This window comes from Diceros bicornis, chromosome 11 (genome assembly GCF_020826845.1).
Source record: "Diceros bicornis minor isolate mBicDic1 chromosome 11, mDicBic1.mat.cur, whole genome shotgun sequence".
Lineage (NCBI taxonomy): Eukaryota > Metazoa > Chordata > Mammalia > Perissodactyla > Rhinocerotidae > Diceros > Diceros bicornis.
This window is the reverse complement of record NC_080750.1, coordinates 36,718,827-36,735,530: the sequence shown is the minus strand read 5'-3', so window position 1 is coordinate 36,735,530 and position 16,704 is coordinate 36,718,827. Positions and strand designations below refer to the sequence as shown.

At 38.6% G+C, this 16,704-nt stretch overlaps 1 protein-coding gene across 2 annotated transcripts in view; it reads right to left on the bottom strand.

The window, feature by feature from the left end:
• Positions 1 to 16,704, bottom strand: part of ARHGAP10 (Rho GTPase activating protein 10) — a 291,364-nt gene that overhangs the window by 161,250 nt on the left and 113,410 nt on the right. For both annotated transcript variants that reach the window (XM_058550168.1, XM_058550169.1), the window contains exons 8-10: positions 10,984 to 11,113; positions 7,487 to 7,593; positions 5,634 to 5,728 (exon numbers count right to left, since the gene is read on the bottom strand). In XM_058550168.1, the coding sequence (XP_058406151.1) occupies positions 5,634 to 5,728; positions 7,487 to 7,593; positions 10,984 to 11,113 (332 nt within the window). The remainder of the gene's footprint in view (positions 1 to 5,633; positions 5,729 to 7,486; positions 7,594 to 10,983; positions 11,114 to 16,704) is intronic.

The window sequence follows — 16,704 nt, the reverse complement described above, 5'->3', positions numbered from 1 at the left end:
AAAAACTGATACCAGGAAAGAAGACCAAATAAATTTATATTAAACATATGCAGTCAACTGCGAAATTATTATATTAAGGTACCCAATAGGAATTCTGTACAAACTCCACCAGAAACACATTTACAATACCCACATGCTCCAAAATGGGTTACATTTATTTTCTTTAAGCAGAATGAAAACACTGGCACTCACAGTGCTGCAGTGTGGTACAGAAGAAAAGGACAGTTGACTGACAGTTGCTTGATCGAATCTAATCCCAGTTCTGTCACTTCTAAGCAACAATTCAATTTCATTTAATCCAGTACAAATCTGGTGAATGACCACCACATATAAAGCACTGCATTTGGTATTGCAGTACCAAATAATACTAAGATGGCGTTCCTACCCTCATGGAATTCATAATCTAATAGACCAAGAACAAATTACTTATAATTCCAGTAGCCTACCTGGCCAGGAATCAGGAAAACAGACAAGAGAAGAGCCTACCTCGTTCAAACTTTTCACTCAATGATGCCCTCAAAATCCCAGAATTAGGGTAGAGACCTCAAAGTACACTCACCGCCCCCCCTCCAGATTTTGCTCCAAAAGTGGGAGACCAACAGCAAGACATTGACAGTGGGCAGGTGGCAGGAACCTAAGGGCCCCCACAAACACTATCCATTGGTAACATATAACCTAAATAGATGTTTCCCTGTTTAGAAATGAGGAAATAAACCAGAGACAACAGGAATCTGTAATTCAACTGAGAAGTAGTGTGATCCTAAAGACTCAAAGAGACACATACAAGAATAAAGTTATTTTCAAGTTAAACAAAGAGCTTTAGAAAAAGTGTTACAATAAGCATGTATTCCTTTTGAAAAAATATATGGAAGAGATCCCGTTAGAGATAATAAATTTGGGAGTTACCAACATATGGATGACACTTAAAGTCATGAGGCTGGACAAGATCATAAGGGTTAGAGTTAGGGTTAAGGAGAAGGGCCCTAAGGCCTGAGCCCCAAAGAGCTCCAACATCAGGAGGTCTTGGCAAAGAGCAACTGGTAAAGGAGTCTAAACAAGGAAAAGCAAATGAGGTGGGAGAAAAAACAGGCCAGGTGTGATGCCCTTGAGCCAAGTGAAGCAAGTATATCATGGAGGAGAGAGTGACTGGCCATGTCAGATGCTGCTGCCAGGAAAGAAGAAGAGGACTGAGAACTGACCACTGGACGTAGCATGTGGAGATCATGATGTTCTTAACAAAATGACAGCAGTAGAGAGGTGGAGGCAAAGGCCTGATTGGAGAGGGCTCAAAAAAAATAGGAAAAAGGAAATTTGAGATCTTAAATAATAGCTTTTTGAAGAATTTCTGCTGTTTATGAGAGGAGAGAAATGGGCAGTAGACCAGAGGGCAGACTGGTGACAACAGGGTTTTTTCATTGGTGATGTGGTGATATTTTTTAAGATGGATGAAATAAGAGTATTTTGTATGCTGATGGGAATCATCAGTGGAAAGGGCAAAACTAATGTTAACAAAAAAGAAAAGGAAGAATTGGTTGAGTGATATCCTGGAGTAGAGAGAGAATGGGAAGAGGGAGTGGAAACAACTAAACAGAGAGGTTGGCCTCAGCTAGGAACACAAACAGCTCACACAGTAACGGAGGAAAGTCACGGTATCTGGGCACTGATGATAGAGTAGGTATATATGGCAACGGAAGATCTCTTCTAATTGCTTGTTTTTTCACAACAAAAGAGGACAAAATGATCAGGAAAGGGAGGCAGTACCAGAGAGAGGGAAATATGAAATATTCATCAACGAGGAGAAAGAAGGAACTAAGAAAACGTAACAGGAATAGTGGTTAGAATTAATGGCTATGTGAGGCTAGTGGTCATGAATCTGAAGTGATCCTAGTGAACATGGTTGAACAAGTCTAATACGAAGAGACAAGGCAGAATTAAATCTTACTTAAGTTGGGGTTGGCAAACAAGTATAATAAAGGAAAAGCAAGGCAATGGAGTTGAGTGTATTTAAAAGAGTGACTATAATGACTGACTATGAAATTTAAACTAGGTAAGGAAAGAAGTGACAGTGTGCAGGACTGAGGAACACTAGGATCAATTGATTACGGGCCTTGATGGGGAATCTAAGGACACTTACTAGAAAAGAGTAAGCAGCGAAGGATAGAAGATGGTGTCAGAAAGAGAAAGCCTTGCAATTGAGATTACAGAGGGGTTGCAGGTCCTTATAATGACAAGATCTAAGGAATGATCGTGAGAGGGAATGGCTGAGGTAGGGTAAAGAAGAAGATGACTGAAGGAGAAAAGTTCAAGGAGTCAAGAAGCAAAGTACTAAAAGTATCATCCAAAGTGATATCGAAATTACCAAGAATTATATTAACCATTGGAGACATAACACATAAGGATCTAAAGATTCTAAAAGCAGTTCAAAACACAGAAAAAGGTAAGAAAAACACATACTATACAGAGATACACTTTTAGGGTGAAAACATGAACAGACAGAGAAAGAAAGAAAAGACAACCAAAGAGAAGGCCAAGAAATTTTGCGAGAACCAGTATGACTCACTGCCATGGAAGCTGAAGGATGGGAGAGTTGTAGGAGGTAGAAGGTAAGTACCAAGTCAAATGCTGCTGAAGCTGCCAAGGGCTACACCCAATATCCTACTGAATGACCCACAGCAATCCAACTCAACATGACCCAAAACTGAATTGATCATCTTTCTCCATCCTTATTCCTGCTTGGTTTTCCATCTTAGTAAATGGCACCATCTAGTTGCTCAAGCCAGAAACCTTCCCCTCCTTCACCTTATACTCCAACATCCAATTTATCTCTAAAAACCTCCCTCAGACGGAGCCCCAAGCCTCCATTCCCGCTGCCTCCACACCAATGCATGGCCCTTTTATCTACTGTTGCCATCTCCAAACCTTTCTCTACTCTGCCAGAGTGAGTTTAGAAAAATATATTTATGTCACTCACTGCCCTGCTTGAAATCATTTAATGAATTAAGCTAAAAAATCTCAAGGTCAGGCCCTTGCCCTTATCTCAAGCCTTCTCTCCACTCTCCCTGGCTTCCTGCTCCAGTGATGCTGAAGGTCTCCAGGGACCTCACAGGGATCACATCCTCTCTTGTCTCCAGATCTTCACACATACTATTCACTCTGCCTGGAATATGAGTCTCAATCCCAGATGACAACAAATAATCCTTCAGTTATCCATTTAAATGTCAGATCCTCTGTACACCTTTCTTTAACCATCTGGACTAAGTTAGTAGTCCCCCTGCCATGAGTTCCTAGAAAGAAGCTCTGAGTGTCAACAGAAGTAAATCAGAGATTTCTACAAGAGGAAGGAAGCTGAAAAGGTAGAGATCCAGCCTCCAGTCCCACTTTAATAAGAAAACTCTTCGTTTCCGTTTTATATATGTGTAAAATTTTATTTGAAAAGAGGGTCTCCCTATAAAGCACTTTGAAAAGCACTAGAGTAAATCACCTCTAAGGTCTTCCCCAGTTCCAAGAGTCTCCCTACAAGGTATCATCCTTTATAGATAAAAGTAACTCCATAGTAATTCCTCATCAATCTATGCAAGTAGTGGAAAGAGGTTACAATCATCATAAGGACTGTGACTGATGACGAGCATTTGGCGTGATCAAGGTCTTAGAGAATATATAGGTTTAGGCAAAAATAATACAAATTGTATTAAAACAATATATGAAAGTACTAGAAGTACCCTGCTTTCAAAACAAATAAGATTAACCTCACTTAACACCTTTTCGAGTAGACATCTCTGCTGACTCTCCTTTGTCAATAATTTAGGAAACATCACAATTACATGATAATACTCTGAGGCCCATAGCATAGTGGTTAAGAGCCTGGGCAGGAGTTCAAATCTCAGTTCTTCCACTGACTAGCTAGGTGACCTTGGGAGAATCGCTTAAGCTCTCTATGCCTCAGTTTCTCATCATAAATTGGGAAGGATAATATCTACCTGGTAGAGCTGTGGTGATGATTAAATGAGATAAAGCATGGAAGAATTAGAACACTGTCTGGCGCTTAGAAAGGACTTGACAAATGCCAACCACAGGTGTATGCACACATATGTATGCTCAAGTTTATTACACAGCCTGAATCTCTTCTTAACGTTTTTGAACTAGTCTCCTTACTGGCTTGAAATTTAACTTCTTTCACAATGACATTTCCTTTCATTTTTTTCCAGTCTTGGCAAAATGTTTATTAAACTATCTGTCCTTTTCATGGTAGTGCCAAATTTATCACGGTGCTTAAGAGCACATTTTCATGTTCCTCGTCTTCAATTCATTTACTGGAAAGTAGAGCATCTTCTCTCTCTGCACTAACCCCATAGACTCAGTTATATCATCTGAGGGAAGATGAAGCATTAATTATTTTTGTATTCTTGGGTACTGACCTGAAATGAACTTTTGGGTAAAAAAATCTCATACTGTAAACTTTTATTATACAAATATGAAACATCCTTTTCTAAAGACCACTGTCGCGAAAACCACGGCTGGCAAGGAACCACCATACTGTCAGCCAAAACAAAAGAAATATTCTATGAGTACTCCGATTTTCCTTAGTGCTACAGGAGGACAGAGAAATAAATACTAGACAAGTAGTAATACTGTCAGATGAACTTTTTTTATTTCCTCTTCTCTGGCAAAGATTCTTTTATAACTAAATAATTTAAAATTATATAGCAAGAGGGCCGGCCCCATGGCTTAGCGGTTAAGTGCGCGCGCTCTGCTGCTGGCGGCCCCGTTGGCGCGCCAACGCACCGTTTATCTGGCCATGCTGAGGCCACATCCCACATACAGCAACTAGAAGGATGTGCAGCTATGACATACAACTATCTGCTGGGGCTTTGGGGGAAAAATAAATAAATAAAATTAAAGTTATATAGGAAGAAAAAAATAGTCTTTGAATAAACAGAGTTTGCCTATGACCCTCCAACACAGAGTATATACACTGAAAATTCCCACACTCAAAAACGAATATTGTTCTGTATTAATAGCCACCACCACCACCTCTAGCTTTGTCACCCACTTCCTTACTTCCACTCATTCTTTTAGTGACACAAATGAGGCTTGGATCAACAATGAAATACTCCAAGGTTATCTTTTAAGTGACAACACCAGTTAGAATAACTCCCAGCTTCAGCCACGATTAAGCTATCACTCCACAGCTAAACATAGTGACCAAGACTAAACAGCTCACAATGAATACATTGCCTGGAAATCTAACAAGATAACATTCTTTCCGGGCCGGCCCCGCGGGGTAGCGGTTAAGTACGCACGCTCTGCTGCTGGCGGCCCGGGGTTCAAATCCTGGGTGTGCACCAATGTACCGCTTGTCAGGCCACGCTGTGGCAGCATCCCACATAAAGTGGAGGAAGATAGGCACAAATGTTAGCCCAGGGCCAGTCTTCTTCAGCAAAAAAAAAAAGAAAAAGAGGAAGATTGGCATGGATGTTAGCTCAGGGCTGATCTTCCTCACAAAAAAAAAAAGGAAAAAAAAAGATAACATTCTTTCAAGCTGTGGAAATCTTAGTTGCAATTAACCTCTTTTTAAAAAAAAATCATTTTTAAAAATGACTCTTTCATGAAGTCCAATAATCCCCATAACTTACCGGTCAGCAGCTTCTACATCAAAACAAAACCTTCTGTCAATGGAGTCAGTATGCCTTTTGGTACATTCTTTCAAAAAGAACACCTCTCCATCCCCCTGCAAATAATCATTTTAAACAGTCTCAAAAACTACAGTATAAACATATACACACTGAAGTATCATATATTTGGGGGAAACGGGGGCAAAGTTCAAAATTTTAAGTCCCTTTATCCTTTTCTCTTTCAAACTAGTTTATTTAAACACTATTAAAATCTTAACCATTTTTGTCATTCTCTTTTTCTTACAGTTTTCTAGATCCTGCTTTGATTACAGTAACATTAAACCAGACCTCATGAGTGCTAATTTTAAAAGGTGAATTAACAATAGTTTCCACATGCTAGAATATGTTATCCTCTTATTGTACACTTTTAAAAAGAATAATTTGGTTTTATATCATATTATATTATACTATATGAAATAGTCAAAAATGGTCACATTTTTGACTTATAAAAATTTCAATTCCGTATGAATCTACCTGAAAGTACACCAAGGGCCTTAGATCAGCTATTGTAATCTAAATCACTCAATCTACGTGGTTTTCCTGTTTCCTAAGTGACTCACCCTCAATTTATCTTTTCTTAATTTTTTTTAATATGGTACCACTTTACCTCACCAAACCATCCTCTCTAAAAGCATTAAAAAGAGGTAAAGACAGGAGACAGAAGCAATGCAGGAACACAGGTCTTCAACAAAGAACAGTAAGAAGTCTGAGCAGACACTTCTAGAATATTTTAATATTTTCTAGAATATGAGGATCTCCAGATAATATGAAACATTCAAATATACAAAATATCACAGTCATTATACTATAAAATATACTGTTTTAAAAATTATTTGGCAGCTAAAACAGAAAGAACCACTAAGTGGACTTGTCTTAGGACTTGAGTTAGCTCTGACTGGAAATTCAGACTCAAACCTCAAGCTCAATCTTAACCCCATCAGCCTTCCAGAGTGACATCCTGACTTCTGCCTCTTCTCTATGGCCCTGATTTTCCATGTCTATTTCATTATTACAAAAATGTGTTTGTATTATAAGCTGCATTAAACATTTTTCAGGAAGATGCAAAGTATATGTAAATAGAAATGAACTTGGGTTAATTCTATATTCACATAAGCAAAATTATGCCCATCTACCCAGCAAGCAATGAATTACCCTTCTTTCTTAAAATGTGTTATCAATTATGTTCAATACTGGTGGGAAGAACTTGGTCTCTAGACTACTGATTATTGCTATGAGCTGCAGCTTCTACTTAAAACGTATAAAGGTCATCTTTCCTACACAGCCAACTCCTGTGGTCTTCTTGCTTTTTTCTTGCTATCGTGTGTTGTTTTGCTGTTTATTTCTATGGGAAAAGTAAACTAAATGGGGAATATTTAAGTGAGAACTTTGAAAATCTAAGTGAGAAACAGTAAAAGTCACCATAGATCATCTACTCTATAATGTTTTCAGGGTGAGAATACACATATGCACCTCAGTTCTCCTGTGTAAATACTGACCTGACAGATCACTGAATCGTGAAAGCTTGGTGTAGGTGTTAACTTAAATCTTCCAATAACAGTGACATAAAAGGATTCTACTCTTCTCTTAAAAAAAAAAAGAGAAAAAATCTGACCATAAAAACCCATGCACACAATTCAAAAAACACAAGAATTGTTGTTTTCTGGCCTATTTTATTTAGAAACAAATGAAAACAAAGATTTTAATCCTAAATAGAAAATAAAATGTATTTATCATTAGTGAATATAAACACCATTAAAATGACACCCTCAAAGACTACCTCATATAGATTACAAAGTATAAAACCCAATACTTACAAGTTTCCCCCCAGATCTGTGTTCAAATGGGATTATGTTGAACTTCTTGGCTGCTTTCCGATACATGCAGTAGTGTTTGACCCAACTGGAACCAAATGGAGCAGGCCCTGAAACAAGAAATAGAACTTCATATTTTTCCTCATAAATAAGCAGATATGCAGAATTCCAGACACATTATTAAAGAGGAAAAACCCAATAAGCAGCAACTAATACAGCTCAAGGAAACAAATCAGCAGCACTGCTGGTTCTAATAAAAGGGAAAAACAAGAGGAGATAACCAGACTCAAAGAGATAATTTGGGAGAAGTTCCTAACAGTTTTCAGCAACACAGAAGTGATTTAAAGACATACTTTTCAAATAGTTTGCTACACCATTATCTCATTCCTGAAAATCTCTTAATTGTAAGCTATGTTTTTTGTTTGTTTCTAGGCATTAAGAGTTCACGAGGGTTTCAAGAATTCCATTCAATACATGTGATGGTTTTGGATTCCCTTCTGGCCCCTCAAAAAGACAGGTCATAGAATCATAGTGCTGAAAAAAGCATCTAGTCTAGAAATCCATCTGGTGCTTTATGCCCACTATAGCACCTTGGTAAGCAGCTCTTACTAACGACGGTAAAGCTAAGCTTTAGAATTAAGTATGAAGAATATAGGGGTGGGCTGTCCACATATACACGAAAACATTCTCAGAACCACTTTGTACCTCTTGCTAAGTCAGTATTACCATCATCAGAGCTCTTAAAAGACAATGATTGAGCCAGCCCTGATGGCCCAGCAGTTAAAGTTCCACATGCTCCGCTTCAGTGGCCCGGGTTCAGTTCCCAGGTGTGGAACCACACCACTTGTCTGTCAGTAGCCATGCTGTGTCAATGGCTCACATAGAAGAACCAGAAGAACTTACAACTATACACAACTATGTACTGGGGCTTTGGGGGTGGGGGGAAAGAAGGAAAAAAAAGGAGGAAGATTGGCAACAGATGTTAGCTTAGGGCGAATCTTCCCCTGCCAATAAAAAAAAAAAAGCCTCTGACTTTACTCCCTAGTAGGACACATTTTGGGTTTAAAAAAAAAAAAAAAAAGACAATGGTCTATGTCACAGGTACCTAGCATCTAGAATTTCAAGTGCTAGTAAAAGTCCAAACATAAAAGTTGTGCCCAACAGAGGCTGAAAATTTTTTCTTTTACCAAGACATTTAAAAAGCCCAGCAATTTACATCTATTATCACCATCACTTCATCTAAAAACAAACAAATAAACGTTCTATACCTAAAACGCAAGAAGGACAAACTTAGGAGGGAAAAAGGGACACATTTAAAAGGAATGCATTTAGCTTTAGGAAAAGCTAATTACATTATTGGGCAGGGGGGTGGGGTGCCAGTGACTAAGGGGTTACTAGACCACTATAAGACTCATCTCAGACCATCATTAGTCCAAAGATCAGAATTCGCAAGCCACTGGTGTGTGTGCTATCAATAGCCAGAATTTGTATCATGTTCTATGGTTCACAAAAATATTGCAGAGATATTTCATTCAATACTAAGAAAAAAACCTCGAGAAGGGGATGGTATATTATTGCCTTTTTAACATGAAAAAACTTCAGCTTAGACCAAATGCCTGAGAAATGATGAAGTTAAACCTCAAATCAGAGTCTTTGGCCCCAAATATCAAAGTTTTTCCACTAGTTAAGCTACCATCCCCTCCTGACACCCACCTGAGCCTACATACTCAATCAGCTCTGAGGTTAGAGGCTAATGATGCTTTTCCACATTCCTCCAAGCTCCAGGCAAGACTCCAGTCTCAGACTGACAACTCCAGCATTTAGGAGTTGTGTGATCTAGGGAACATTATTTATCATTCAGTGCTTCCATTTTCTCATGGTAAATGGGGTAATAGTACCTTACACTTCATAGGGTTTTTAAATGGATCAAATGAGACAAGTTATATAAAGAGCTTAGCCCAGTGCCTGGCATACAGTTAATAAGAGAAGAATTTTGCCACTATTGTTTTTGTTGTTTTTTCCATCTAGTTTCAGTCCAATTTCTCCCCAAGTCAATAAGTTAAGCAACAGTTATGAATCTAACAATAAAAGTTTCCTGTGATTTTCACTTGGGCATCTAATACAAAAATTCTATCCTTCTTATGTCTCTACGCTATATTTGAATTTAGTTCTTTCAAATTCAAAAATCAAACTGAGATTTAAGAAGATAAAGCATTGGGGCTGGCCCCGTGGCTTGGCGGTTAAGTGCGCGCACTCCGCTGCTGGCGGCCCGGGTTCGGATCCTGGGTGTGCACCGATGCACCGCTTCTCCGGCCATGCTGAGGCCGCGTCCCACGTACAGCAACTAGAAGGATGTGCAGCTATGACATACAACTATCTACTGGGGCTTTGGGGGAAAAATAAATAAATAAAATTATAAAAAAAAAAAAAAGAAGATAAAGCATCAGCTGAATTCAAGTTCTGCCATGCCACGTGACTGTTCTTCATGAGACATGATAACCCAGATCAAATAAGGACAAACGGAAAAACAACCACCATTCTGCTGGCTGCATATAACGCGAACTTTCACACAAAGCACACATCCACTCACACAGCTGCTCCATGAGTCTTCTCTGCTACTAGGCTGGTCAGTCTGAAAGTCCTATAAATCAGCCACTCTTAACAAATGAAACGAAATCTGTAAAGCACCCTGACTACAGTCAAGGGTGCAAAGGGAGGAAAATAATAAATACGGAAACATTTTCACATTCTCCTCTTTTCTACTAACCAGTAATCAAGTTCTACAGTTGAAGTAGTAAACTTTAAGAGCTTAACTGTTAAAATAAAACCAAACTGTCAAAAATTTGAAAGAGTTTTTGGGTCTCTTAATTACAAAATAAGGATTCCCTAGGCACTGCATATTCACTAAGGTAGCAACAATACCAAAAACTCTGTGAGATAACTCACGATGCCATCTAGGAACATTTTTTATAGCCATCTGCAATCAATCTGATAATTTTAGTAAGAAGAAACTATCTCAGATCAGTGTGGAAAGAAATGATATGAAGGAAGAAGAGAAGTATTTCCCTCGACTTTAACGTGGAGAAGTAGGGCTGTGGGGAGGGGGCACAGAGGAGGGTAGGCATATGTGTATGAATGTATATATGTGTGTGTGTTGGTGATAAGGATGGGGGTGAAGGGAAAGGAGGAAAAAGATAATACTCTGCATCGCTTTCAGCCCTACACCAAGTTCTGGCTCCCTTACAAACAAGTTTTAGCAAAGTGTGGTGCAGAATTCAGGGGTGTAGCTGGAAAGCTGGGTGCTCACCGAGTTCTAATCTCACTGTCCCCTCCCTAAAGCAGGAATGTGTTTTCCCCCAAAATGCAAGAAACACTTTCTAGGATAGGAGGAGGAAAGAAACTGGTAGGAATAACTATTCCAAAAGTACCAGAGTAACTACAATAAGAGGTTTTAAAATAATTTTTAATTAGTCATGTATCACTGTTGGAGGGCCTCTTACTTTTTTCCTGTATATACAGGTAGCCTTCTGCCGTAAACTGACTTGCTCGTTTGTGGTCCTTGGGATTCTGTCTGATTTTGTTCATAAGCTCTTCCACTTCTGACCTCGTTCCTTCAAAACGATTTCGTGTCTGAAACAGATTAAAACACACATATAAGTTGTCACGAGTAGTTTTTTAGTCTCTAAGTCTCTGGATACCTATAACTAAATTTGTAGGACTTTTCTATCAATTTTTCAAAATATATCTATCCTTTCCAGTGTGTCTTTTTGTTGAGATTATTGTTCAAAGAAAAAAATTAGTGATAAAATAGCTAATAGAGGAGTTTAAGTCAAGGTAACTAGACATTATCTACTTTTGAAGCTTGCTAACACCAAGAATAATTCTATTCTTCAACATAAGAATTCCTGCCTCTATGTCTCACAATATTACTAAATCTTAGATTTAAAAAAAAAAATAGGTCATAAAATATCTATCTGGGAGGTCTTTCCTCTGTTACAATCAATCTGACTCGTTTGTACTATTATACCAGCAATATGTCTAAGTACTCAGAATCTGAAAAACGTAATTCTTCTTTTCAAACTAATAAATATAAGTGTCATTTTTTCCAGGTCACGGCAATCGCACTTATAAATGACATTTTTTCCCAGAAGAAGGGAGGGAGGGAGAAATCTCACCTACAAATAATGTCTTTGATGTCTGTAGAGACAAATCACATTTCTGAAACCCAGGAGACTCGGTATGCCAATATCTCTGTCAAACAGCTACACTGAAAACCTCCATGCAAGGCGAAGTAACGAAATTACCAAGGCGACTGTGATGAGTCAGCACCAGCAAGGTTCTGGACATTTCTTTCATCCACACTCAGAAATAATTGTATTAATACCGAAGAACTGCTGATGTGAAATTGTGGAGCAGCTGAGATGAAAAATTATTATTGAAATTTCTCCTCTCTCCTCCCTACAATGAATGGGGTTACCAAGGGTCCTAAGAGCAGAAAATTTTTTTAGGGGGATGGGGAGTCTGATAAATGTAGATTATAAAAGGGAAAACTTATCTGCAGGGACTTATTTTAAACACAAACTGAGAGTTTTTTTTAACATCTGTTTATGTACTAGAAGAAAACGTAGGGCTACAATGAGGGGAGAATTCATTTGTTGATGGCCAGCTCCCTCCCACCTTCCCATTTCTCATGCCTCCAAGGTTTCTTGACCCCATCTTGACACTGATTATGCCTGATTTTATTCTCCTCCTTTGTCACTTTGCTGAGATTCCTCCCAACCCTCACTTTGTGTGTGTGTGTGTGTGAGATATTTATACATAGACATCTACACAGCCAGCCCTGGTGGTCCAGTGGTTAAAATTTGTCTCACCGCCGTGGCCCAGGTTCATTTCTGGTCAGGGAACCATGCCACCCGTCTGTCGGTTGTCATAGTGGGGTGGCTGCATGTTGCTGTAATGCTGAAAGCTATGCCACCAGTATTTCAAATAACAGCAGGGTCATCCCTGGCGGACAGGTTTCAGAGGAGCTTCCAGACTAAGACAGACTAGGAAGAAAGACCTGGCCACCCACTTCCAAAAAATTGGCTATGAAAACCCTATGAGTAGCAGCACAGCACTGTCTGACACAGCACCAGAAGATGAGAGAATGGTGCAAAAAGACCTGGCAGGGTTCTGCTCTGCTGTACGCAGGGTAGTCAGGAATCAGAATCGACTTGAAGGCACTAACAACAAAAACAAAAATACATATATATACACATACACACATGTGCATGCCATACATGTACAGATACCAGCACACACACATACATTATTCCTATTTACCCAATGAGTTGTATCCAATACTCTCATTATTTATGTTAATGCTCAAATTGTCCTAGTTTTGACCAGCAGGGGCCCCTTCTACCTGGTTCCTGTGTCTTTTGACATGCCTCCTTAATTCTCTGAGTAATCCCTTACTTTCTGGTCCAAAAAGGTATCCCAGGTTCATCTTACACTGTCCCTGTCCCAGTCCTAGAATCAGCCATTTCCCCAAAGGAACCTCTGTTCCTTTTAGTGGAGGGCAGTGTTTGGAAACCAAGATCTGGGCACAGCATGCTCAGAGCTAAGGGAGTGTCATTGCTTCCACGTCTTCTTGGCGGACAGACTGAAGAAATACAGTTATATGTATATACACATACATATATATTTACACACACATACACATATTACTACTCCTACATCTAGCTATGTATTTTTTATTTTTTTTTTAATTTTTTTTGGTGAGGAAGATTGGCCCTGAGCTAACGTTTGTACCAATCTTCCTCTATTTTGTATGTGGGATGCCACCACAGCATGGCTTGATGAGCTGTTTGTAGATCTACACCTGGGATCTGAACCCACAAACCCAGGCTGCCAAAGCAGAGCATGTGAACTTCACCACCACACCACCGGGCTGGCCCCTAGCTATGTACTTTAAAACCCATAAGTTCATACCAATAAATCTAATTTCAACCCAATACTTCAAGTTTCTTTCTATCCTACCCCTTTCCAATTTTGTAAATTTCTTTTCCGACATTAAGAAACCTGAACTCCCATTATTCTCAACATATTTTCTTATTTGCTCAATTAACATAGCTGCTCAACATAACCAATCTCCCAAGTACTCCAGCCACCTCTTCTGCATACTGCCTCTGTACCCTCCCACCATCACCCCCCTTTCCCTGATGCAGACCCCTCTATGCAGTACCCCTCGCTCTCACTGCCCCACTTCCTCAGATGCTTATGACTCTGCACTGGGAAGGGAAGAGAAGGTTTTTACTATTTTAGGCAAATTATGAAAGAGGGTAAAAATCACATTTTTAAAATATGAACACAAATAGAATGGTGAGAGCCTAGCAATTTCCAATTATAAATTCCAGGTGCATATGAAGGTATCACTGGATAATAATAAGGTTGGACTGGAAACATTACAATAGGTAACATGAGTGTTTACACTGTGGCTGGCACTACTGAAAGCATTTTATGGTGCTTTATTCCTCACAATAACCGATGAGATAGCCTGGTGCTACCCAAGGTCAATAAAACACCATTGCAGTATTATTTCCTTCCCTTGCATGCTTTGGTAAATAAACTTGCAAACAAATTATACTTAAATTCAGCCTCATAAGTTAAATCTCACTTATTTGAGGGAGGAGGATTCAATTTGGTGACTAAGCTCAAGTTCAGACACATTTGAGTATTTTGGAAAACTAGTGGGTCAGGTTTAGCCCAGGTTCACTCCCCTATTAAAAGGAAAAGGAAGAGGAGAGGGAGCAGGAACTATTCACACTAAATTTTACCCAGAAATAAAGCATTCAAGGCAGAGGGCAAGGCTGATTACAAGTACAATTGCCATTTTTCATTTAAGTTTTCTCATTCTGGCCCCATGACCTCATTCAGGGAGCAAAAGAAGGCAGAGTATAATTAAAAATCTGAAAAGGGTTTCATGAAACAGCTGTCAACATCACGGGTGGGCTCCATGCAGCCCTGCTTTAATTATCTTCCAAAATACTATAACAGAAAAGAAGGGATAGGGCCCTAAACACACACACACACACACACACCCCCCACTCACTGTAATCTCCATACCATCCCCTCAAATGCCCTATGCACAGGGACGTGGCAGAATAAGGAATGGTGCATAGCAGATCTCAGGTGAATAGGTGATCAAGCCTAAACACCTTTAAGACACCTTCCGTGGGGGCGAGGGAAATGCAGGTTAGAACCAGTGAGAGGCGGAAGTGAGCTGAGGTTCACCATCAGTGCTTGAGTCTGAGTTCTTACAATTAATGGGACTCCCATGCTACCCACAAGTTGTTACAGTCCAGGAAAACCAGATGGGCATATCAGGATGTTCCACAACTCCTGTATTTAGTGACCCCAGACACACCATGAGTGATCCATCTCTACCCCACCACTAAATCTGAAACCAACCACCTTGGGCCTTGGAGTGAGTCTGCCCAAGTGCCAATGCTGGGCCTGACCTTACAGTAGCATGACTTCAGGAAGTTATTTTTCCTCATTTTCCTCATCTGTAAAATTGGAATAAAAATCTACATTATGGGACTTTTATGAAGACTAAATGTGTATAATCAGGATAAAGCACACAGATAACATCCAGCACACGGTAACAAAATTAATTTAGGTGGTATTATTATTATTACAATTAAGTCACTGAAAAGTCATAACAATTATTCCCTAACAGAGGCTACAAGAGAATCTTCAATGTCAAATTGACAATTTATTATTTTAAATCTGATTGGAAGGGAAAGTATACTTTAAAATTTTTTTTTCAGATTATAAAAACTAACCCATAATATTATAAAACAGAAAGAGGGAAGGACACAAATAGTCCTGTTTGGGGGCCAAAAGAAAAGGTATAAACAAGCTAAAAAGTGGCCATAAACCCAGCCCTCAGAAATAACCATGTTCATATTTTTACACAATCACGTTCAATCTCTTTTTTTTTTTTTAAACATAGTTTACCGTTTTGATATTCTACTTTTCTCACAACACTATAACAAAAATACTTGCACAAATTCTTAAAATTCTGCTTAACCATTCTTGGTATCTTCTAGGGATTCTTTATAAATCCTAAAATTTCTCACATTATATTTCCTTCCAGAAAGAATTCTCTTCTAGTCTCTCTTTCCCTACATTCTTCTGGGGATGGAGATCACAAAAGTGTAAAATTAGTTTTTTTAAAATATCCTTTAATTTTGACGCAATGTACATTCTTCTGGAAAATCTGTTTTCTGCTTAAAAGCCATCTTGCTCTTTTTTGCTTTCCATTTATTACTCTAGATTATGGGAAAGGGATGAAGACTGAAGCTTTCTTTCTCAAAAAAAGATCTAATCAATTTTACAATAGAAAAGGTGAAACCAGATGGGGAAAAAATAGGTTGTTTTCACTTTCAAGTAACTTTTACTTTTTTTCTGATTATAAAATAGTTTTCCTATTTTTTATTACAGTAAAATACTTAAAAGTTGAACAAAATTATCTATAACATTATAGTGCACAGACAGTTAACTCTAAGATTTGGTTTTAACATTTGGGTATTGTTTCCTTAAATACGTAAATATACATAGCATAAAAAAATAACACATAATGGGGATTTTTATAACATGTAGTTTTATATAGCCGGCATTCTCCCTTTAATATGCTAAAAGCTGACACCATCAGGGAATGAGAAGAATAGCCAAGAAATGAGTAAATAACTGCAATATTGAGGTATACAGCATGTGAGATAGAACGAGTGGCATGTGTTTCAAAGATGCTGATATTTCTCAAGGGAAAAGAACTAGCTAAACGCAAAAAATGAAGAGCAAAGAGAACACCTATATCAGATGTTCTCAATACTGAAGGAGAGACCAAAAGAAGAACCTCTACCTGAAAGAGCGCACCAGTGGCCTCAGAAACAGCCAGAACAGAAGGAAAAGAGGAATATTTAGAAAAGAGATTGAGGATTCAGGGTAATTCACTGATGACACTCTGTAGGTTCCAGGGGATACAGAAAAAGGTTTTTTCAGTAAATTGTTCTTTGCCCACTTCTCTATAGGAAATGAATGTGGTTATCAAATGTGTGTATTAGGTTCTTAGTATTAAGGACATTAACCAGGTGATTCTGCAAACCATTTCAAATGATAGCTTGTCTAAGTTTCGCTTATAACATTTCATGACTGAGTATTGTTCATTCACATTT